At 38.0% G+C, this 23,589-nt stretch overlaps 1 protein-coding gene across 3 annotated transcripts in view; it reads left to right on the plus strand.

Annotated features, from left to right (window-relative positions):
* CNTN5 (contactin 5) overlaps positions 1-23,589 on the plus strand; it is a gene marked incomplete at both ends in the record, with an annotated part of 519,573 nt that overhangs the window by 257,075 nt on the left and 238,909 nt on the right. For all 3 annotated transcript variants that reach the window (XM_084251216.1, XM_084251217.1, XM_084251218.1), the window contains one exon: positions 3,022-3,225. In XM_084251216.1, the coding sequence (XP_084107342.1) occupies positions 3,022-3,225 (204 nt within the window). The remainder of the gene's footprint in view (positions 1-3,021; positions 3,226-23,589) is intronic.

A 23,589-nucleotide genomic window follows, 5' to 3' on the forward strand; every position in this document is an offset into this window, starting at 1 on the left:
ATATCTGATGAGCAATAGTGACATTTTCTATCACACAGGAGATATCAAAACAATAAAGTGAAAAAAAAATCCTACTAATTTCAGGTTGTATCACATTATGCTGTTTTTTTTTATTCTGATGTTCCTAATTTCAAAAAAAAAAACAATATTATAGTATCAGCTAAGACTTTCTGAAAACAGAATGATTGCAGTGTCAATTTTTTTTTAAGATTTATTTATGCATACAAGAACGGGGATACAGGCCAGAGGTGTGGGAGGGTGAGAGGATTCACCAGAGACAGAGTGGGGAGCAGAACAGGTGGATCCACTGAAATCCACTGCTGAGGGGAGCAGCAGAGAGACAGGAGAGGTCTGTGCGCCATGTGGGTATCTCCCTGGCTGGGGATCGAACTCATGCTGCAGAGGCTGCAGATAGCTTCACGGTGCTGTGCTTAACCCCCTGGGAGGCCATGTAGTGTAAATTCTTAAAGTCATTTGGTTTTAACCAAGAGGCTCCTAAAGGAAAGTGGGAGTCACAGTGGGCCAGGATAGAGGACCGGGGTGGCGTGGTGACACACACCTGCAGGGTGTGATTCTGTATCTCGAAATCGTACACAGTGTTGTAAGCCAGTGTGTCCTCAATATAAGTGAATACACATGACTAGTGTTACTAAAGAAATAACTCAGGGGAAGGGGACCTTGGAATCTGCTCTTTCAACTATAACATAATTATTATAATGCTACTGAGATTCGGTGAGATTAGTGAGGGTCAGTGCAGTGGGTCTGCTGCTCCTCTTCTGTGAGCTCAGCTGTGTCTGGTATGAAGTTGCCCTTCAGTGATCTCCCACTGGCCAATCTTCAACAGTAGTTTTCCTTATTTTACCTGGTGCTCTGCCCTATTTGAAGTCACCAGTATTGGAATGCTTAAGCCTTTATGTCTATGACTCTATTTTATTTATTTCACTTGAGTCTCTCCAGTAAGTTTCTTCCTCTCACCCTGTGAATTTTTTATCATCTTTAGATGTTTGTCGTTCTTAGAGCTCTTTATTTCCCTGATTAATATCATATACTTACATGTACTCAATTATTCCAGTAAACTGACAGCTCTCAAATTTAATAGTCCTCAATTTCAGACGCATTTTGTCAAATGTGAAACTCCTGTTGAGTGTGAGGATTCGCCTCACACACCTACAGTGAAACCAAGTAGTCTCTCCTACAATGAAACCAAGTGCTAAACTTTCCTGATATTTGATTCTTCTCAAAATGTGAGAACAATGAGACAATCATCTTTCTCATTAAACCTACTTGATTCCGTGTGCTTCCATCTTGCACATCCTGCACCATCCGCTTCCCAGTCACTCAAGTGAGAGTTTCCTGCTGCTTGTCTCTTACCACCGACATACTTCTTTGACCAAAAACTTCTCCTTATAATCATGGTTCTGACTCAGATTTCTTCAACCCTCCTCTTCAGTATTCAATAGTGTTCTGTGGTTGCCTCCTGCAACCTTGTCCTTATTAAATCTAATCTCTGTTCAGTCTCCAGAGTAACGTACTACTGCACACAGCTCTGTCAACCCCCTGCTGGAAAACAGCCAATGGTGTCCCCCGCATGCTCCTTCATATCACACACACGTGATGGTAATTTAAGGGTAGTCATCTGAATTTGTCTGCAGTCTCTACAGCCGCCTCCTCTCTCACCGCTTCCATCCCTGGATTTTTCTAATTGCACCAAACTGTTGCTGTGCTCCATTCAGACTGTCCAACTCCTTATCTAAAGAGCCTCATCCTTTGCCTTCTCTGACTAGAGGGCCTTCACTACCCATATACTCTACATCTGGTGAATTCCAGCTGTTGTTTTAACACCCCCATGTTTATAACAACACAATGACTCCCCGGGCCACCATATCAGATATACAAAAGCCTTCCCAGTTTCTCCGACTGAATGCCAAAGAGTGTGTCGAATTTAATCTGACAAAACTAAACTCCTGGTTTTATTCAACTCACATCTCAGAAGACCTGTCTTTCCAGAGTTTTCCCATTTCACTGAAGGCAAATATATTCTTCTAGCTTTTTGCTCAGACCCCAAGCATTCACCCTTGATGCCTCTTTTTTTCTTCACATAATCAGCAGTTTCTGTAGACTCTACTATTTTTACCAGAACCTGTCACTTCTCACTATTTCACCACAACTGTCACTACCATTCTAGTGCAAATCGTTTATGTTATTCAGTTCATGGCTATTTTGAAACACCACTGAGGCTAGTGCACATTATTCTATTCCCCCTACGTGCCCTCCCCCTCCCTGCGTTGTCATCTCTACCCAGCAGAAAGAGAGAGCTTTTAAAATAAGAATTCACATTTTCTTCTCATCCCTGTCATCTCTAGCTCTCTTAACATGCTTTAGTTTTCTTCACAGCACTTATCACTGCTTGACACATACTTGTGTGTTCTTGGCTTTTTCCCACTATAATAAAGCTCCTTGAAAGTGCAGACATTTTTTTTTCCACTTAGGACAAGGCCTGGCCAATCGTGATCCTCTGCCAATATTTGGTGACCAAACGAGTAAAAAAATGTAGCTCCGTGTCTCCTCTTATTCATAATTTTCGTGGGTTAACCTGATTGCCAGCATGTCCCTCCCCTATGTTTTCTCGATACAGAGTGCAGCTTTCCATCTCTTCCACATTCCTTCATAAGTTTAGGTAAATCTTTCCCATTAGATTGATTTTCAAGAATGGGAAAAAATATCTTCTCTTTAATTTCTGTGTTAGTAAAGCATCAATCATCTAATGCACATTCTACACCCATTGCAATTAAGTGAAAGCATGAAGGGATAAAACCAAGCATCCCTAAGTTTGTTTCAGATGGTCCGTAGTCATTAGTGATAACAGTCCTTTGAATATAAAATACTAAAATTGTAGAGATATTTGTATCAGATAGGTATGGTCTTGCAATATTGAAATACTTGTTAAAGTCTCTGTTGTTTGACCTTTAACTGTTAGTAAAATAATGTGTCTTTCAACAATTGAATTTTGTGTTTTTTCAGAGATCATCTATAGCTGGGTGTTTAATGAATTCCCATCCTTTGTGGCGGAAGACAGCCGGCGGTTCATTTCCCAGGAGACAGGCAACCTTTATATTTCTAAAGTCCAAACATCAGATGTTGGCAGCTATATTTGTCTGGTGAAAAACACAGTGACGAATGCGCGAGTACTTAGTCCTCCAACACCACTTACGCTGCGTAATGATGGTAAGTGGAATGGTCAGTCGCCTCGAATGTGAAGAATAAACAAGTGTTAGTGTGTTTAGACCTAGTATGGATAAAATACAAAGTCATTTATCATATTTAGAAATGCCACATTTTAAGTCAGATTTTGCATACCTTAGAATAAAAATTTTGACATGGGCAAGTGATATTCTATGAATGAGAAATATTAACCATAAATGGTACTGTAATGTGTAAAAAGAAGGATGAACTGTAATAAAGACTCCACAGTTCTTTTCTTTGATCCTTACTGCCTCCATCTAGCATATGTGTATGAATTGTAAGCATTTTATAGATTCACTTTTCATTACGTTTTTATTTTAGCCAGCTTCAAATTGAATGTTCAGTCTTCAATACTTCATGTTATAATTGTTATTATTACTTTTCCAATGATAGAAGCAGTTAGAGCTCTAACTTTTAAGTGCAATTCAGGCAGAAATGATGATTCTATAATTATAGGTATCACCATCTATCTAAAGTATCTTCAAATTTAAATACCTCATTTGTAGTTATAGACATTTACAGTTAAGCATTGCATTAAAAAAGTCAAGTGCTACAGCACAGTTGATATATGATATGTGTCTTGCTCTGTCATGCAATAAAAAATCTATGAAGACATTATTAAGAAGTGAGCTTGAGACTCTTGATTGATTATATAGCTTAAAAAATGATCTATTTCAACTCTACTCTTTCATATGCTTAGTTTGAGAGTATATGCTACTGGAATGTATAGCCAGAGTTACAGCTTAAGAATTTTGCTGACTATTTTGTTTCTCATGTATTTAGACTTTATAGTGTGTGTGTGTATTACATATGTATGCATGTGTGTGTGTCTGTCAAAGGTCGCACAGCTGGATAATGGAATGGAGCAAGAGGCGGGAAATACAAATGGAAACTGGGAGAACAATTCAGGGGCTATTGAAACTAAATAACAAGCTAATGCAAGACCAATGAAAGCAGCGGTAATAACCTTGGAAGGCATTAATCATGCCTGGGATATTAAGAATACAGAATTATCAAGATATGATGATCAGTTAAATGCAGGACTGTAGAGTGGGAGGAAGAATTGATATAGTTCATGGAAGGGGAAATGTTTCTCTTCAGGAGAAGAGATAACACAGGTGAAGAACTAGATTGAAATGTCAATGAACATGTGGTGTTCAGTTGGGGATATGATGCAATGAAATGTCCAAGAGAAAGCCATATCAGAATATTTCGAGGTATTTAGATAGGTATGCCTCAAATGCAAAGGAGAGGGGTAGATTAAAGAAAGAGATTTAAAGGTCATCACTGTGTATTACATAACTGTAGTTACAGCTATGTGTGTGTATATTTTATGCGAACTTTAACTTTACCTAAGAATGTCCATAGAGTGGAATGCAAAAGTGAAAAGATATATGCATATTTAAGATTACTCTATGCTCATCATTTTTTTTTAATTTTTTGGAGTTTTTTTTTTCAGTTTCTCTTCTCTAAATTTGTTTTCAATCAAAAGAATAACAGCATATTAGGAATGGAATCAGAATACCAATTAATCCCAAACAAGTTCTTCATGTCCATATATCAGAAATATTTTAAATGATTTCCTGATATTAAACTTTTACTCTTTTACTATTAATCACCATGAAGAAGAAAACACATTGATGGTGTTTAGATAGAGACTCTGATAAAACTGTATTAATAACTCTAAACTGATAAATGTTGGTCTCAGAACAAAATCATTTCCCATGTTAATTAATCATCAAAATTGATACCTAGTATGAAATGCCAATAAATGTAAGCAGAGGTGATATCAATTTTGTTACAAAATAAGTTTATAAAATTTAACTGTCAAATTTTACAAGACTTGTATCAGGCTAAAGAACATCGTCCAAAATCATTAAGAGATGTATTTTGGTAAAAGACACAGAAAGTGTCATTTTATTTTTTATTATTATTTTTTAAATAATAAATTTTATTTTTATATTCCCCATACAATTGCAACCCCCTTATTTTGACCCCAATCCCTCCCCTCCCGCCCCCTACCCCCCATAGAGTGTCTCTGGTTCATAGTTTTTTGTTGATTTTGATTTTCAGAAAGTGTCATTTTAAATGTCAGAGTGTGAAGTTATTTATCCTTTCCAAAAATAGTTGCAGTGTTTGGAGAAAAACCATTGCTAACTTTTTTTCTATTTAAGTCAACTATCACTACAAAAGAGACTTCCTCATAAGCTGCTTCTGTTCAGCTGTTTTATATTTATATAATATTTTCTGCTGCTTACCTTTTCAAAGTTGATAATTCATTTAAATCCGTAACCTTCTCTTAATTACTAAAAATAATTCTTGACTTTCTGTTATATAAAATAAAGATACTCTATCCCTACTTTTTCCTCACCTTCCTCACTTTGGTCTAACTCCTTTCCTCAGGATATTCCTCACGATAGTCTCTCCTGCAATGAAACCAAGTGCTAAACTATCCTGTAGACTAACGGGAAAGGCTGAAAATCAACAGATATTCATATTATGTTTATTATTATCACTATATTGTGGTAGACTTTAAAACCATTTTTAGACAGATGTGTTTTTCATTAAGGGAAAGTTAGAAATGAATAGAATAAAGCTAATAACATGAATAACACTCTGATATACTTTAGACATCTTTTTCTTAAAATTTTTATGTAGAAATACAATTAATAGTTTTAATAATAGTGTTTAAATAGAAACATTAGTCATCACAATGAAAATGGTAAATAAAATTGTTAGTGTGGTTAAGAAAGTTCATGAAAAAATTATGAGATAAAGAAAAGTGAGTTTAGGACCAAGCCTTGCATGATCCAAATTGTCTTGCAAGGGTAAAGATGATGAGACGTGAGAAAGATGATGTGAAAAGCAGAGATGGTTAGTGTCGAGGAAGCCAAGTGTGGAAGTGAGGTCCACAAGAAGTGAGCACTCACTCACGATAGGGGCTGCGTGGGTGTATTTGTCACCTGTCTCCCTTCTGAGACCCTCCAAGAAGAAATCCATATCCTTAGTGACTACACAGAAGGAGAGAAGCACATTGCTAACAAATGAGCCATTTTGATACGTTTCTGGAAGAATAAGAAAAGATGTGAGGTAAAGAATTAAGAGGACAGAAAAAACTAAAACCCCAAATCAAGTTTAAGGGATCTAAAGAGGGGGTCAATGACCATGTTCCCAAAGGAAGAAGTTCTGAAATCAGACGAGCTAAGGGGGGGAAACATAGATTAGGGTCAAAATAAGGGGGGTGGGAATTGTACAGGGACTATAACCACGAAGAAAATACATACATTGTGCAAAAATGAAAAATGATGTAAAAAGTATATAAAATAAAATATAAAAATACTACTAAAGAAAAGGAAATTGCAAAGTATATATATAGAGAGAGAGAGAGAAAGAGAGAGAACAACTCTTTCACTTCTTTTTAAGCTTCTGTGACTTAGCATTTATATGCAATTCTAAGTTAACAGTTTCTATTAAAAAAATCACTGAGCTTATATTGAATGCTTATAGAATTCATACCAGGATAATGAGTGAAAAAAACAGGAGCTTTTAATATTATTCCAAGAAAAGAATAGAGTAGAATAACGTTTAATTCAAAAACTTTCATATCACTATTTGATCTCTCTTCAAAAAATGTAATTGGAAAGTGTGTTCATCAGAAGGACATATCCCTGAATGTTTTCTCAAGCAGGTGGCATATATTGAACATTTCATCTGCAAATGAAAATAGAATATGATTGTGGGTGAATCCATCTATTGCACCATAGTCAGCAACAGTTCCTGCTGAGTTTTACAAACCTCTCAATGCAGACACAGGCATTACAATGGATATTTCTGCAAACTTAGCAAGCATCTCTGCAGGGGTTTGAACATAAAAATTACCATTAATCTGCTGTGACCATAGAGTAAGCTATAAAAATCATTTCAAGAGCACTGTGTTTTTATACATTTGGAGGAAAAAATGTACTTCTGGGGAAAAAAATAATAGAGAACATGTACATAAGCAAGATATTTCTTCAAGTAAAAATTAAATTTTACTTAATAAACAATTGTGGAATGTACATTCTGCAGCTCCTAAAGCAACGCTCAAAATAAATTCTGTTTGTGGGTAGATTTCTAGAAATTCATCCACAGAGTGGGGTAGAGGAGTGGGAGGGGCTTGAGGATTGATACCATGGAAAGAGCTTTGCATCACGGAGATCACCACTCCCACAGGCAGCTGGACACGGATTCTGCAGCACCACAGCCTTATGAAAGGCCTCAGAGTCGTGCCCTTGAGGGGGGCAGCAGTGGGCTTCTCCCTCCTGTTCCCAGGGTTTGTCCCCAGGCAGTGAAGCTCTGTGGACTTGCAGGTTGCCCTCAGCTTGCAACTGTGTGAAGCTGGTGGCATGTGCATAGACCTGTTTGCAGTGGCAGTTGTGGGAATAAACATTCCGGCCAGGATCGTTTGAGCCAGCACACAGCAGTGTCTGACGCCTTGGGAACTTTTGCTTACAGATAGGAACTCTATCTAATACTTATATAAATGCAAGTGCCCTAATGTTGAATATTTGTTTTTCTTATAATTCAAGACTGTGCTATTGATTTACTATTTAGCAAATATTTTGCATCCATTGCGAAATATTGTATTAGGTTCTATGACCTATAAACAGATACATATATAGGATTTTTGAAAAGTTTGCAGACTAGTGAGAATGACAGATAATTACAGTGCAGTGCTGTGATAGATATGGAGGCCTGTATTGTTGTGGTTACACCCATAGGAAGATCTACTCTTATAACTCATCAGGGAATGCTTCCTGGAGGAGGTAATATCTGAGCTGCATTTTGAAGATAAACTGGCAGTTTATCAGTTGGCTAGGACTGAAATGTGAGCAATGAGGAGATATGAATGTGGAGAGGAGCAAAGTTTGCATCAGCCAGACCATGTTACCAAGGCACTGGCGAAGCTTTGGAAGATACGGAGTGCTAGAGTGCCATGAGCCGATTTTCCTCTGCTGGCACTGGAAGAACGAGACTCATGTGTTCACAAATGTGTCCTGCAGACCTACGATGCCTCAGATACTTTGTTAGGATACAATGGATGGCAAATCAAGCACTTAAGTAGTTTAAAACCTGATGAAGTATGGATAGAATCTCAATACTGTCTGTGATTGCTCCTTCTAGGGTCTACCTGCCCTGTGTTAGTGCCCCATGAGGGTGTCAGTTATTGCATTGAAAACCAAATGAGCAGGGCCTCCCTGGTGGTGCAAGGAGTTAAGACACAGCACTATGATGCCATTCACAGCCTCTGCAGCACGAGTTTGATCCCTAGCCAGGAAGCTGACACACATGGCCCAGCAGACCTCTCCTGTCCCCCCGCTGCTCCCCTCAGCAAATGGATTTCAGTCTCTCTACCTGTTCTGCTCCCCACTGTGTCTCACCATCACCCCCCACCACATCTCTGGCCTGCACCCCAGCTCTTGTATGCATAAATAAGTAAATCTTTAAAAAATTAAACAAAAAACAAACAAATCTAACCCCAGACATTCGTGAGTAATACACGTCTCCCCGGTGGGCCAGTGGGTAAAGAATGAGGTGTTGGGATTCCACATAACACAGAAAAATTAACACCCCTTCTCGCCCACATCTTTCTCTTGTCAGACTTTCAACTCTACAACAGTCACGTCACACCCTCAGCCCCCCTCTGTCCCCCACAGAGCAGCCTCTTCCCTCCCTTCACAGTCTCACTGTCTCTGTCTTACATTGACAATGTCATATTTTAATTCTCCTCTCGAGTTAGACCAATTCTGAAGAGTTCAATTTTCATTTCATTTTTATGTAGTCAGCATTTACAGGTAATTACTACATGTGAGGCATTATTGTAAAAATTTTACGAGTATTAAAGTGAAAAGATTGAGAACACATACAAGTAAATAGTAATGAAAAAGAACTTGAGGGTTTTTAATTAATATTATACAAGTTATTGGGTGCACTTCTAGGCTAGGTAGAGAGGGTCACCAGGAGAGGGTCAGTGCTTGAAGGAGACAGCAGAGCTCTGCCCATAGTCCTGTGTGCAAAACCAGACTTCTCGCTCCTCCTCCAGGGCAGATGGAGTTTCTCCTACAAGACAGTCTCCTCCCAGGGTATCCTGCCCCCAGCCCCCTCCATGAGGGGGTAATGACGGCTTAGGGGGTAATGAAATAAAGAAAAGAGAGAAATTTGTCCATTGCTGGAGTTGAATAGTGCAGTAGAGAGAAGACTGGAGGAAGCAACTTCAGAAAGTGGGTGGGGCTAGACCCAGAGTGCGTGCATGAAGACCGCCCTTTGATGGAGAACTCATCAGTGGACAGTGCTGGGAGAAGTAAAAGACTCCCAGGGCAGAGAGCCTACTGTTTGGTGGTGGGAAGTCTGATGGCTTTTCAGTGACCTACAGGTAATGTCACCAGTCAGGAATGTATCTACAGACAACACGTTTATTTTTAAGGCAAGAACTGTGTCCACATGGATTTTATGCAGAGAATTACTTCATTACATAATCCACGAATCAACCCCATTAATCTACTACTGAATAATCCAGGCCCTAGAAGCAGTGGAAAATTTTAAATATAGAATGCCTCCGAAGGCTGTAATATACTGAACAATGACCCCCACAATATCCACATCCTGATTTCCGGGATCTTCGAAGTTACCGCATATAGTGTAAAACATAAAGATGTGATTAGGTTAAGAGTTTTAACCTGGCGCACTACCCTGGCTTACCCCGCCTGGCTGAGGAGGGTAAGCATGAAATGTAGTTACACGTGTCTTTACAAGAGAGAGGCAGAAGATCTGACAGGAGAGGAGAAGATGTGAGATGGAAAGAAAAATGAGTGATGTGCTTGGAAGAAGGACGGAGGGACATTGCCTAAAGTCCTCTGCTCTAGAAGCTGAAAACAGTAGGGGCCTGGAGTCTGGTGAGTTGCTCTAGTGGGGCAGAGTCCGCCCTAAAGGGAGGACACCTTGATTTAGGCCAAGTGAAACTGATTTGAACTTCTGCCCTCCAGCACCGTAAGAGAAGGAGTTTGTGTTAAGCTACCTAGTTTGTGGGTTTTTAGGTTGTTTTGTTTGTTTGTTTTTGTTACAGTAACCGCAAAAGTCTGATACAAAGACCAAACAGAAATCTCCAGCAAGGGTTTGGTTTTGTGTGTTAATTGAGGCAACTGTCCGTGATTCCGAGGCATAGGATCGCACTCTTCAGATGATGTCCTCTCACTACACCCACACCCGGACCTGCGGTCTTGCCTTGTGGGGTACTTGTGACTTTTCTTGTACTGTGTTGGAGTAACTTGTTGCTATTTGCAGTTACTGACATGCATCCCCTTCCTTCCTGGTAGCTAGAGCTCAATCCTCATGCAGTTATTCCAGGAAAAGTAGCAAAGGCGGCATATCAGGGCTCCTATGCCCACAACCTCAGAGAGCGGCTGCTGAACAGCATTCCACCGCTAATTCAGCACCTGCCTCGCGGCCATTGAATCAGAAATAACAACAGTTGATGGGATAAACATAAATGTAATGCACCCATCTCCCCTCAGTCCTACTTGCTTCTCCCTGTCAATGCACAGACAGATGGATCCTTTGTTGTGCTCACTCTGATGGCGGAGGTTTGGCTTGGCACTCGGAGAGAGGTGGCGAAGTCAACGCTGTTTCCTGATCAGTCTGTTACAAAGGGATATGACGATTGGGATGGCTCTGGGTGTTCTAAATTTGCTTCTTGAGCATTGAAAGTCCTACCCTAAACCCAGGAGATGTTTTCTTCTTCTAATCTTTGTGCATATTTTCAGCTTATGGATGGTTCTAGAGGCTTGGAAACGTGTAACAATAACACTCCTACTGGGGTGTTATTATTCATCTCTGTTTAAGATGAATAATGTTAAAGCTTTGTGTCCAACTGTACAAGATTACAGAACATTACTTGACTTTTATTAATCTTCTATTTCTTTTGCTGTGTGTCTCTCTGGAAAGCTTGTCATCTTGAAATGATACAACCTAAATAAACACATTCCGAAATCATCAGATCATTTTTGAATACACTGAAAACTCAGTTTGCTTGTTGGCTTTGAAAATCAGTCTTTCCATATAATGCACTTTCTCTTAAGCAGATTTATAGGAACAACTTGAACTCCCATCTGTGGATCTAAGAACTTTTGATCAAGAAAATAATGTGTATCATTTCATTAGCTCTCTTAATAAATATACCTTAGAAACTTTGAAAAAATATTTAATAACAGATACATCTGATATATATGTAATCTAACTGAGATCTTGTCCTGATTTCCTACATGAAAAATTGTGATATTTCAGGAAATAAAATCCTGAAGGATTGTAAATTTTTTTATCATTGGCTTTGTAACATTCTTAAGCATAGAAAGGAAAGTGAATTTTGAGTTGATTTTTGTCAGAGAGCAAAATGTTATGTTCCTGTAAGTTGACTGACTGCCTGTGTTGCTGCCGGACCCCATGTTCTTGCTGCCTGCACTGCTGAGCTCCCTCTCTCTGTTTACTGCCCTGCACCCTGGCATTAGCCCACCCACCCCACTCAAGGCGTTTTCTCAAAAGCACTCAAGTATCTGTTAGTCAAATGCATCAGAGTTTTCTCAGCTTCATCATTCTTGACCTCTTTGCAGTCTGTGCTTAAGCCAGAGTATATTTCTATTTCTTGGCTCACCTGGAGGTAGAATTTCCCCAACAGCTTCATCTGTACCTCTCACTTTTTCTTCTCCATCTACCTCCCAAGTCAGTCACTCTACTTAGCTATCCATCTGCATGTGTCCACTCACCATGTCACTTGTTTGCACTTCACTTTGTTCCAGGAAGGATTTAAGGAGACATGTCCTTCAAATGTAGGTCGTCCAGGATCCTGCTCCTTAGCCCAGCTCTATTTTCTTTCTCTCTTGATTGACGTACTGCTGGTTTACAACACTGTATGTGATTTAGCGGAAGAAGTTCACCCCTCCTCTGATGCATGACACCACACCACACCTCCATCAAAGCACCCATAATCCTTTACCCTACACCATTGTCTGTGCATAAATATTATTCTTCAGTGAGCACTTCTGTTTCTGTTTCCAACTTAGCATCTCCCCACCAATTGACTTCATCAGCTGCTATCTGTGTTGTTAGTGAGATCGCCTTTCTCCCAAACATGTAATATAAACATTTTGGGTGAGTTAGAATCTGCCTGATCTCATACCCCGTAGATGTGACAAGCACTGTGAAATCTATGTCTGCGGTGTCGTGCTCATTTTCATCCACCCCACCCCACCTATTACTGGCACTCTTTACCTTTGGCCCAGATCAGTGGCTTTCAATGGCCTTTTTTCTCAGTTCATAAACAGTTTTCTTACTCAAAACTCACTTTGAAGACCATCGTCACATTCTAGGCTGCGGAAAAGAGAGGTTGCCCATGCAAGGACAGTTAGCTAGCTGAAGTGCTGTCTCTTTGCCATCAGTGAAAGCAAGCAGAAAGCAAGCTCATGAGAAATTTAAACTAAAACCTATTTTGATTGACTTTGTTTGAAGTAAATTTATCAAAAACTTGTGTTTGGTATAGCACCTCCACCTACTTTATCCTTAGCCAGAGGACTTACCCTGTCTGTGTTTCAATGTATTCATCTACACACAGGGATAGTGGCATGAATACTTGTCTCATGGAGCTATTGTGAGGTATAAATACTTTAATACATAGAAAGTGATTGTAACAGTCCTAGTTCTATACAATAATATCCGTTGTGGTTGTTTACTGTATAAATTCAAGCCCCTTTGTCTAGAAATTGAAGTAGAATTGAGGAGGGGTGGGTAATAGCATTGGGAAACCATCACTTGTCTTTGGTCACTCTTTATTGAAGACCTTCTCCAGATATTTCTGACTATTTCTTGTCATTTTTTTCTTTTCTGGAGATACCCTCTAAACAACCAACTTTGACTGCAAGTACTTGAATGACTTGCATAAGATCGTGCAATAACTAGGAATAAAATCTATCACATAATAAAGGCAGTTTGGATGTTATTCCAAAAGCATCCCCTTATGTTTGTCCATATTGAAAATCTTCTGGTACTTTCATAATTCCCACCCACACAGCCTTATGGTACCTTCATGCAAATCATGTCTGCCAGCTTGATATTTCACCACACAGTAGAGCTCAGTATCACCTGAAAGATTGGAGATGTTATTATTCCCATATTAAGATATTTCTCATACTAAGAAACTGCAAAATAACTGCAGCTCAGCCTCAACTCACGCCCGGAGGACTATGTCATTTGCCAACATAAGGTGTTTCACTATCCAACAAGACATGATTCCTCCATAGTCTGACTCAGTTTGGTTTCAAATACATTAATAATAAAATTTCTCAAAAGCTTTTGAAAGTCTGTAAACCACATCTAATAGGTCATCATTTAGTAGTATCATCCTCTAAAACTTGCATCAAAATAATCTATGGTGTTTGCGGATAATATAGATATTGGACCATAGATAAGATCTACCCAGTCAGAATTCTGGAGTGTTCCTGGAAATCAGTTGAACAAATGATCCATAAACACTTGTCTCTAGAGACACAGGAAGTGTCTTTGACTACTCCCTCCCCAGAAGACTTCAATAGCTCTTGCCAACTGAATGTACTAGAAATAATTAAATCCCAGTGATGCCTCTCCCTAAGGTACAAGAGTGCTGCCTATCACAGTGCCCTTGAGAATGTGTGTCTGTCTCAAAAGGCCACATCCTTTAGGGCAATTCCAAAAAAAATGAATAAATAAAGCTAGATCTTCTCTTTCTTTGGGAGGTCTCAGGAGATCCTGGGGCCACCAATAGGTCCACCCTGTTCTGGTGTTCCTTCAGAGAAAGGACTGGAAGAAAGAGGTATTTAAAGTCTTCATCTGTTATCTTCATCTGGAAATTGGCATTTCCACTGACACTTCCCAGATATTTCATATATTCAGTAGAGCTGAGAACCTCTCTGCTAATCAGTACTTGTCAAGTTCCTTTTTAGCATTAACATGCCTCTTCACACCAGACAGGATTTCCAACAAAAGGTAGACAAAATTCATGACAGAATAGTGCTTGGAGAGTTTTGCCAACATTTAAATTCTGTCTCTTCCTCAGATATTCTAATTCAATGGGCCCAAAATGGAGATTAGAGGTATTTATTTGTGACCAGCATCACTAAGAATTTTTATGTTCAGTCAGGTTGGGACTGCCTGGCATTTTATTTATCTCAATAAGTGACTGTGATGTTAGAGAGATTGTCAAGCAGTTACCATATTTCTGTCATTGTCTACTGCCTCTGAAATATTTTAAAGGATATTTAATTTGTAGTTTTATGTAACTTTTTAAGGTAATTATTGAAATTAAGATTAATACTTTTTTGAAGGAGTGTACTTATAATTGAGCTGTCATAGGTATCAGGTCTTTCTACTTTATTTAGACAATCTTCCTGTTATTATTATGATGCCTGTTTTCCTAAGGTTTCCAGTTTTCCTTATCTTCCCTTGCACTGCCATCCTTAATATGATCTACTTGACTTTTATCTTGTGTATCAAATATTTAAATATAAACTTAAGCATTCATATGAAATTTTTAAATGATTTCCTCCCAATTTTTTCTCCTGAACTTATTCTGTATTTTGTCTCAGTTTACTTGTCTAAAATTTAGTAAGCCTATAGTAAGTATTTAAAGGTCCCCTTATCCTAAAAGGGTATTGAATTTATATCCTTACTTAGCTCCATCTTTGTTGAATTACGTTCTTATTTTGTGATCACTCATTATTTAATACTAAGGATCACATTTAGGGCCTCAAGGTCTTTTGGAAACTAATTTACAACATTTGAAAGCATTTCTTTCACAGTTCACCCCAAGATATTTTGAAAATTTATCATAAAATAACAAGAGCGGTTTTTGAAACAAATTTACTAGAAATCCATTGAAATGAGAGCTGCGTTCTTCGAAGTAGACATCCTGGAAGGCAATTTACTCAGAGCAGTATAATCTCGCCATTATCCAAAGTATTTTAGAACACAATGATTCATCTCACTGTTTTCTAACTCTTGTCTCAGCACTGTGGAGGGAGGTAGCAGCTGCGTAAGTGGCTTGATAACAATTCACACTTTTCTTGGGCACCAGGCATGGAGCCGAAAGCATTTTATAATTCATTCTGCCCTCAACAAAATAGCACTAGCTTATCTTTCCTTTATAGATGAAGAGTCTGCTCTTTAGACATGTCCACTTACCTCAGTTTGTCTTACTCGCCAGAGTACAGCCCTAAGTGTTACACGTTATTATTGCTAAGTCACCGGCTAGTTGAGGGACTCACCCAAGGTTATAGTGGGAGATGTGCATCCATAGCTGTCATTCACAGTGTTTCCCCACTTCGTGCTTCCCTTACAGTATCAATGCCCAAAATTGCTATCATATTGATAGATTACCTAAAATCAAATTTCAAGGGTATAGCTAGAGATGACACAGGGTATAAATACATGCCCATCATAGAAGCAATATTTATATCTCCCATTCAGTTTCACTGGAATAGATAAGAAGGATGTTTTTCTCAATCCATCAAGAAAGCTAGACTCCATCAAATTTATGAAATTAGATAGTGTGTATGAAGTAACCCACATAAGTAAAATTGAGGTTATGCTGATCTTTGGGAATGACAGAATTCATCTATAGAGAAAATAAGGCTGCCTGCTGTATAGTGTGTTAATTATCTGTCAAAATATCTGTCAGGAGAATACATAGCCTAATTTTCTTAATAATTAGTAGGATCTACTTAATATTACAGCACACATTTTTCTTTAAATGTCGGGTTTCCTTTTAAATGTCAGAGTGTTAAAAATTTAATTATAAAGAAAGAGAAAAGGAAAGTGTGCCAAACCCAGGATACTAAAAAATATTTCTGTCACTCACAGGTTTAATAAATAAGTGGAAGCCAACATAGGGAAATACTTTGCTGTCGCCCTGACATCGTGATGATCGATGCATTCAATAGCGATCGTACGGGTGGTCAGTTCACCAGTGATTCTTGTACATGACTAGCAGCCCTACCTACGTTGGTCACCACCACCGGTCACCTGCCCCTCACACTTGGCCGTTGTTTCACTGAAAGGCATAGCCTCAAGAAGCTCTTAGAGAATTTTAAATACATAAGTGAAAACAGAAAACTAGATTTCGAGGAGAAAAGGGGCACCTTAGAGTGTCTAACCTGGGAGTGCACTCTAGTACATCTGGCCTGTCGGAGCAAATCCAATGGCTAAAACCATTCCCTCCCCTGCAGCATGATACTTATGCCACTGAGGCAAAAAGTCCACCAGTTGAGCAGTCATTGAATAAATAAGCATTTATATGTATATATATTTATATATTTTTTAAATAAGATGCCAGGGCCTCCCTGGTGGTGCAAGGGGTTAAGCATCAGCACTAGGAAGCTATCTGCAGCTACTGCAGCACAAGTTTGATCCCTAGCCGGGGAGCTACCCACATGGCGCAGCAGACCTCTCCTGTCTCACCCACCTCAGCAGTTTGTTTCAGTAGATCCTCCTGTTCTGCTCCCCACTCTGCCTCTGGTGAATCCTTTCACCCCCCACCTCTGGCCTGTACCCCATTTCTTGTATGCATAAATAAATAAATCTTTAAAATAAAATAAGATGCCACAGAGAGACTTAGAGATCAGTAACTTTTGCTTTGGTGTATATTAGTTAAATTATATCATTTTACTTTTAGCATCTTACTGGGATAACTTTCCAAAGCAAAAGGATACAGGTTATGTGTGTAGTAAGAGAGGTAGAATAGTATTGTGAAGGATAACAGAAAAAAAAATTGGCATCAATTTTTAGATATGTGTATATTTAGTAAAGCAAAAGCATTTGGAGCCGACTTGCTTAGACTGTAATAGCAGTTCTGCCTCATGTTAACTGTGAGCCACCATTTTATTACCTTGGTTTCATGATTCATGCAATGGTGATTATGTTTGCCGTGAGATTGCCGCACCCAGTAGTATATTACACATGGAAAGAATCTGGTTCTTTTACTACTGAGATACAAGAGGAATATCCTGATGTCAAAGAACTAGTAGGAGAGCTAGCAAAGGTGAGAGTCTTAATAAAATAAGCCACATTACAGTGTGCAAAGAGTCAAATAAGAGGGGTCATATGTTGAGGGTACAAAGAAAACAGGGCTAACTCCAAGACACCATCAGGAGCATTTGCACAGGGAAGTTGACAATTGAGGGCAGAGTTGAAAAAGAAAAGGAGCTGCTTTGTTGCCCCAATTCTGGCCTGGCATTATAGACAGAAGGAAAAAAAACATATGAAGAACCTAGAAAAGAAAGATAAATAAAAAGAATTGGAATATGAAAAAAAAAAACCTTTATCTTTCAAGTTTTTATCTGTATCTGTGACGAAAACATGCAGGGAGAAGTGATTTATTTTCTTTTTTCTTCTCAACCAGAAGGACCCTTCCTTCCAGGATCCACAGCCACAAATGTCAGTGATGTAGATAACTTGTTATGATCTAGGTAGTATTTTGTGTTAAATAGCAACCAAATAATTATTTAACAGTTTTCTATGGGCAGATGGCTTTGGCTGCAGAGCAATGATTTATTGCCGCCCACAGGGAATATAATCCATTCATTGTTTAGTGTCATCGAGAAAAGCACAGATGTGGGGGCCAGACTTCCTGAATGAAACCCTAACTCTAGTGTGAGTCTAGACAAGTCTTCAACCTTTCTAAGTCGGTTTCCTCCAAGGGAAATAGGGATAACTGTTAGACCAATTCAAAGGGTTGTGAAGGTTAGAGGTGATAGATCTCATGTTCTTAAATGGGTACCTGGTAGACATGTAACAATGCTTAGTGCATGATCTGAAATTCACACTAGACCTTTCATTGTCATTTTAAACTTTTATTTATCTCCATAATCTTAGAAACCTTTTTTAAGGGTAACCTGAAAACAAGAATGAAGTGGTTTAATACCTACAAGAATCATTCACAAATTGAATTACCAGCAATATAAAAAATATCATCACACAACTAGAAGAAATAAGACTTGACAGACATTTGCATTTTTCATAAGCTCAAATTTGATTTTATTTATACTATTTTTATTTATACTATTTAAGCAAGAAGATATGTGGAACTGGGGTAAGGTGATGTGTAACTTAAAAAGAGAACAGATCTCCAGACTTCCAGTATTAAGAATTTAGCATTCATATAGCCAGTGTATTTGCAGTGAACACTTACTATGGCTACAATCCAGCTTTGGACTTTCTTCTGAAACCATTTACTCACCCCCAAAGAGAACAAAGTTTATAAAGTGATCCCCCCATTGCCATTAGTGTTGCTTTTTAATATGGTTAGATTCAATATTTATTTAATGGTCAAATTCTTTTTTGTCCTTTATTTTGGCTTAATATTAGGTAAATATGTTCAACAAAGAAGGATTATAAGGAAGCATTATTTTAGTCCTTCTGTTATATATAGCCGTAGGAATTTATAGGATGGTTCCATCGTTGTGGGCTACAATGGTTACAGAAGTTATTCCTGAAGAAAATGAATTTAATCAAGTCTTATAATGGAGAACATTTCACTGGACATATAGGTTGATAACCTCATTATAATAAGTGAATAAATGAGCGTCATTTCAGAGGACAGTCTTACATACTAAACAGTTGGCCCACGGGCCTCCCCAGTGGCGCAGCGGGTTGAGCACTGGACTGCGAAGCTGCCCGCAGCCTGTGCAGCTCCTGTTCAATCTCTGGCCGCAGGAGAGGGTCCCACATGGCGCACAGACCTCTCCTGTCTCGCCCGCTGCTCCCCTCAGCAGTGTATTTCGTCAGTCTGCCTGTGCTGTTTCCCATTCTGGCTCTGGTGAATTCTCTCACCCTCCTGCACTTCTGACTGTACCCAGTGCTTGTATGAATAAATAAATAAATCTTTAAAAAAAAAAAAAAAACAGTGGGCCTAGTATACTCGAGTAGAAATAAGCATTGTAAAGTTATTTGGGGGTAATATTTTAGATCTTTATTTATATCCCCAAAATAAGTTTTTGGGTTTCATCAATAAGGCAATGGGAGACTCACTAATTTTTTTTAAGAGTGGCAAATAATTATGCGATTTTACAATCAAATGGAAATGAATGGGGTGAGATGAATTGAATGAAAAAACAACAGAATCAGGGCAAGTATACCAGTGATCAAAATCAAGTACAGACAGTTTGAATTAAAAGTATGTATATAGGGCCTCCCTGGTGGCGCAGGCGGTTGATGGCTGCACTGTGAAGCTGTTTGCAGCCTCTGCAGCGCAGGTTCAATCCCAGCCAGCTGGCGAGGGTCCCACATGACGCAGCAGACCTCTCCTGTCTCGCCCGCTGCTCCACTCAGCAGTGTATTTCATCAGTCTGCCTGTTCTGTTCCCCACTCTGTCTCTGGTGAATCCTCTCACCCTCCCGCACATCTGCCCTGTACCCCAGTTCTTACATAAATAAATAAATAAATCTTTAAAAAAAAACTATCATTTAATAATAAGTATGTCTATAGAAAAAAATAGGAAGAAACGTATAAAAAATAATAGGAAGAATATTATGAACTTTTGGGAGTTGCTCTTGAAACAATCTCAAAATTCAGATGAGATGTAAGAAAAAATATTTATCAGAGCCAATGGAAGTTAGTGTATTAAGAGGAAAATTAAGTCAAATATTTAAAGGGAGAAACATATAGACCATGGAGCCCAGGCTGACCCAAAGAGTTACATGTAGTCAGATACAAGTTAACACAAAAATGTTCAGACACTGCACGTAGGAAGAATAAATTTCATTTCCTCATTGCCAGAAACCACAATGCAATGAGGAATATAAAGAAGTAAATATCATTAAAGTGCTACAAGATATGCACTAAAATAATAGTTTGAGTTGTGTATGATGAAAACAAAGAGTAGAGTGAAATTAACACTTCTCAAGATGAAATGTGAATATAATTTTGATATCTGAATGCTATTTTACTAAATAGACACAAATTTTGAAAGAATTATAGAGAGAAGTAAAATCATGTGATTGTAAAGTGGCAGAGTTCATTTGGGAAGTGAGTGAAAGTATTGTGTGGGTACATGGTGAGATTGTGAGGAAAGTAGTACCTGAATATAAGATTAACCAGAGGACAGTGTCCGAATTGTGAATAGCTTTGAATGTAAGGTTGGGACTTCAGACTTTATTTTAGAAAAAATAAAACATCTTACCTGTGCATGCATCTTTTTATGATGTCTAGCCTCTTATTATAACTGATTACCTGTTCCTAGGGAGGTGTTAATTTCTGCAATTAGTCCTACTCTCCTATGAGCTCCATATGTTTCTTCTGTAATGCTCATCCTCGTCAGTAATCATTCTAGGACATTTGCTGTCTGAAAGGCAATCCTTTCTTGTACCTAACCTTTCTGTTTTCTTGTACCTAAGCTTTCTGTTTTTCACCATTGAGTGTGATTATAGTTGTGGATGTTTCATGTATATCTTTACTATATTGAGGTATGTCCCTTCTATCACCATTTTTTGAGAGTTTTTCTCATGAATAGATATTGAACCTTTTAAAATGCTTTCTTTGCATCTATTTTTATAATGAGCTCCATATGTTTCTTCTGTAATGCTCATCCTCGTCAGTAATCATTCTAGGACATTTGCTGTCTGAAAGGCAATCCTTTCTTGTACCTAACCTTTCTGTTTTCTTGTACCTAAGCTTTCTGTTTTTCACCATTGAGTGTGATTATAGCTGTGGATGTTTCATGTATATCTTTACTATATTGAGGTATGTCCCTTCTATCACCATTTTTTGAGAGTTTTTCTCATGAATAGATATTGAACCTTTTAAAATGCTTTCTTTGCATCTATTTTTATATGGTCATAAGATTTAGTTTCCTTTTGTTGATTTGGTGAACTATATGTGTGGAATTTGAACCATCCTTGCATCCCTGAATCAATCCATTTAGCCATGTGCCCATATTCATACTACTGTTCAATATATTTTGAAAGTCCTAACTAGAGCATTTAGGCGAGAGAAATATACAAAAGGAATCCAAATTTTGACAGAAATAATAAGACATCACTATTTGCAGATGACATGATAATAACCATAGAACTCCATAAAGACTTCCCTAAAAGCTATTAGAAAAAAATAAATCAGTACAATGAAGTGGCATTCTACAAAATAAATGTGCAAAATCTACAAATATTTGGTGTGTTCTTATATGGAAACAACAGTCTAGTAGAGAAAGAAATCAAGAAAACAGTACCGTATTCTGTTTTCTCTGCTCTTCTAATAACAAGACTTCTCCAAAGTTGTCTAAACTATATCTCAATTTCCTCTCCTATTTTTTTTCTTATATCTACTACTAGGAGCCTTTAACGGTTGCCACTCAGCAAAATAAGTCAGAAAGAAAAAGAAAAATACCGGATGGTCTCACTCATAGCAGGAATCTAGAGAACTTAAATAAGGGACCAGGAAAATGAATAACTATAAGAAAGTGAAAATCATAATCAACAAACAACTATGAACCAGAGACACTTTATGAGGGGAGGGGGGCGGGGGGAGGGATTGGTGTCAAAATAAAGGGGTTGCAATTGCTTGGGGAATATAAAAATAAAAAAAATTAAATTAAAAAAGGAAAACATTTGAATATTAAAACAATAAAAAGTATGCATTTCAAAAAAAATAAATAAATTTATAATAACTTGCAAACTGTAAACTATTATTCTTCCAATAATCACTTCCACAAGCACCTGTGACCCTACCCTGTTTTTCCATACAGACTCATTTTTTTCTTCTTTGTATAATTTCACATGGTGCAATAATTTGTAGAAATGTATGTTGTATTTAGCAGAACTGAGAACAAGTAAAATACTTAACCTAAAACAGATGACCTACCTACCTCATATTTGGTAATTGTAATAACTAGATAATAAAATAAGTGCTTTGAAATTTTAGTATTACAATCCTCTGCTAGTACCCTATCTCACTTGAAATGTTTGCCAGTATTTGTAATTGTCATTATTTATGGTAGATATTGTAAAGTGCTTGCCTAGTACTTCTTGTACCCTTCTTAACACTACATCATTTTTCTGTTCGTATAAGGGAATAGAAAATCACCACAAAATTAGCAGTTTGAAAAAAAAAAAAAGAATGTCCACAATGCCAAAGCTAATGGACTATATAAAAGGGAATCCAAAGTAATGACCATCATAATGGAAGGAAAGGAATGGATAACAAAGATTTTATAGGGTTCAAACTGACAGAATTTGATGATTGACTGTGGAGGGGCTTTATCAGTTTATTCACCCACAAACCTTTTCATTGTCACATGACCATATTCCAATAATTTAAAACAAAGTATAGATTTTTATAATTCCAGATGAGATAATTACCTGATTATAATTGTGATTAAGTTTACAAAAAAAAGAAAAAGTACAGTAAACTATATATATACATGAGTGTGCATATAGAAGGACTATGTGCGTACAAACACATATATATATATTTTAGAGAGATTAATAGATTAACCTGTTTGGCAGGGAAGGGTGAGAGCAGAGAGGGGTAGGAGATTAGCAGCAGGAAAGACTTATCTGCAAAGGTAATATTTGAGGTAGAACTTAGTTGTTTACAGAATTGGACATGACTCAATGAATTCTGCTTTGCAGACAAGAAGAACTTTTCCTGGGGAACAACATAGAGTAATGGGGGAAATTGGTTTCATAATTAATGTAGTCCTATGTTTGAACCACTTACCTACCTGTCAGGTGATAGCTCAGTGATGTTGGGTAAATTTTAAGCTCTCTGATACCCCATCCTCTTATTTAAAATAGGGGTATCTACCTTGTTCGATTTAAATGAGTTTAGTCGCACACACCTGACACAGCACCTAGCTTAAAACAGGTGTTGAGCTTGTGTTTACTCTCTCGCTCTCACATGTAGAGTCTTTAACGAGCAGAAAGCCCTGTGGTGAGGCTGTGATAATTGAATTCCCCCTCTGGAAAAATGTATCTTTTGAACCATATCATCCATAGAACATCTGAAATCAGTAAGAGTTCATAAAATAAAATACGTGGTGAAATTGTTTACAGAGCAAATCAGGGCCTGGTAAGTTCAGTATTTTAAATGCGAGTGCTAACAGCAGGAAAGCTGGCATTCTCAGTAACAAGACTGCAGTGAGAAAACAATCTGTGCCGATTAAAGTGCAAAAATAAACTTTTAACAATACTTTAAAACAACTCATTTGTCACGTTTTCTCCCAGAGTTATGCAATCAGACATCTGATCAACTGAGCTGGCAGAACTTATTCCCGCAGGATATTTTAAGTCCCTTGAC

Source organism: Talpa europaea, assembly GCF_964194135.1.
Source record: "Talpa europaea genome assembly, chromosome: 12".
Lineage (NCBI taxonomy): Eukaryota > Metazoa > Chordata > Mammalia > Eulipotyphla > Talpidae > Talpa > Talpa europaea.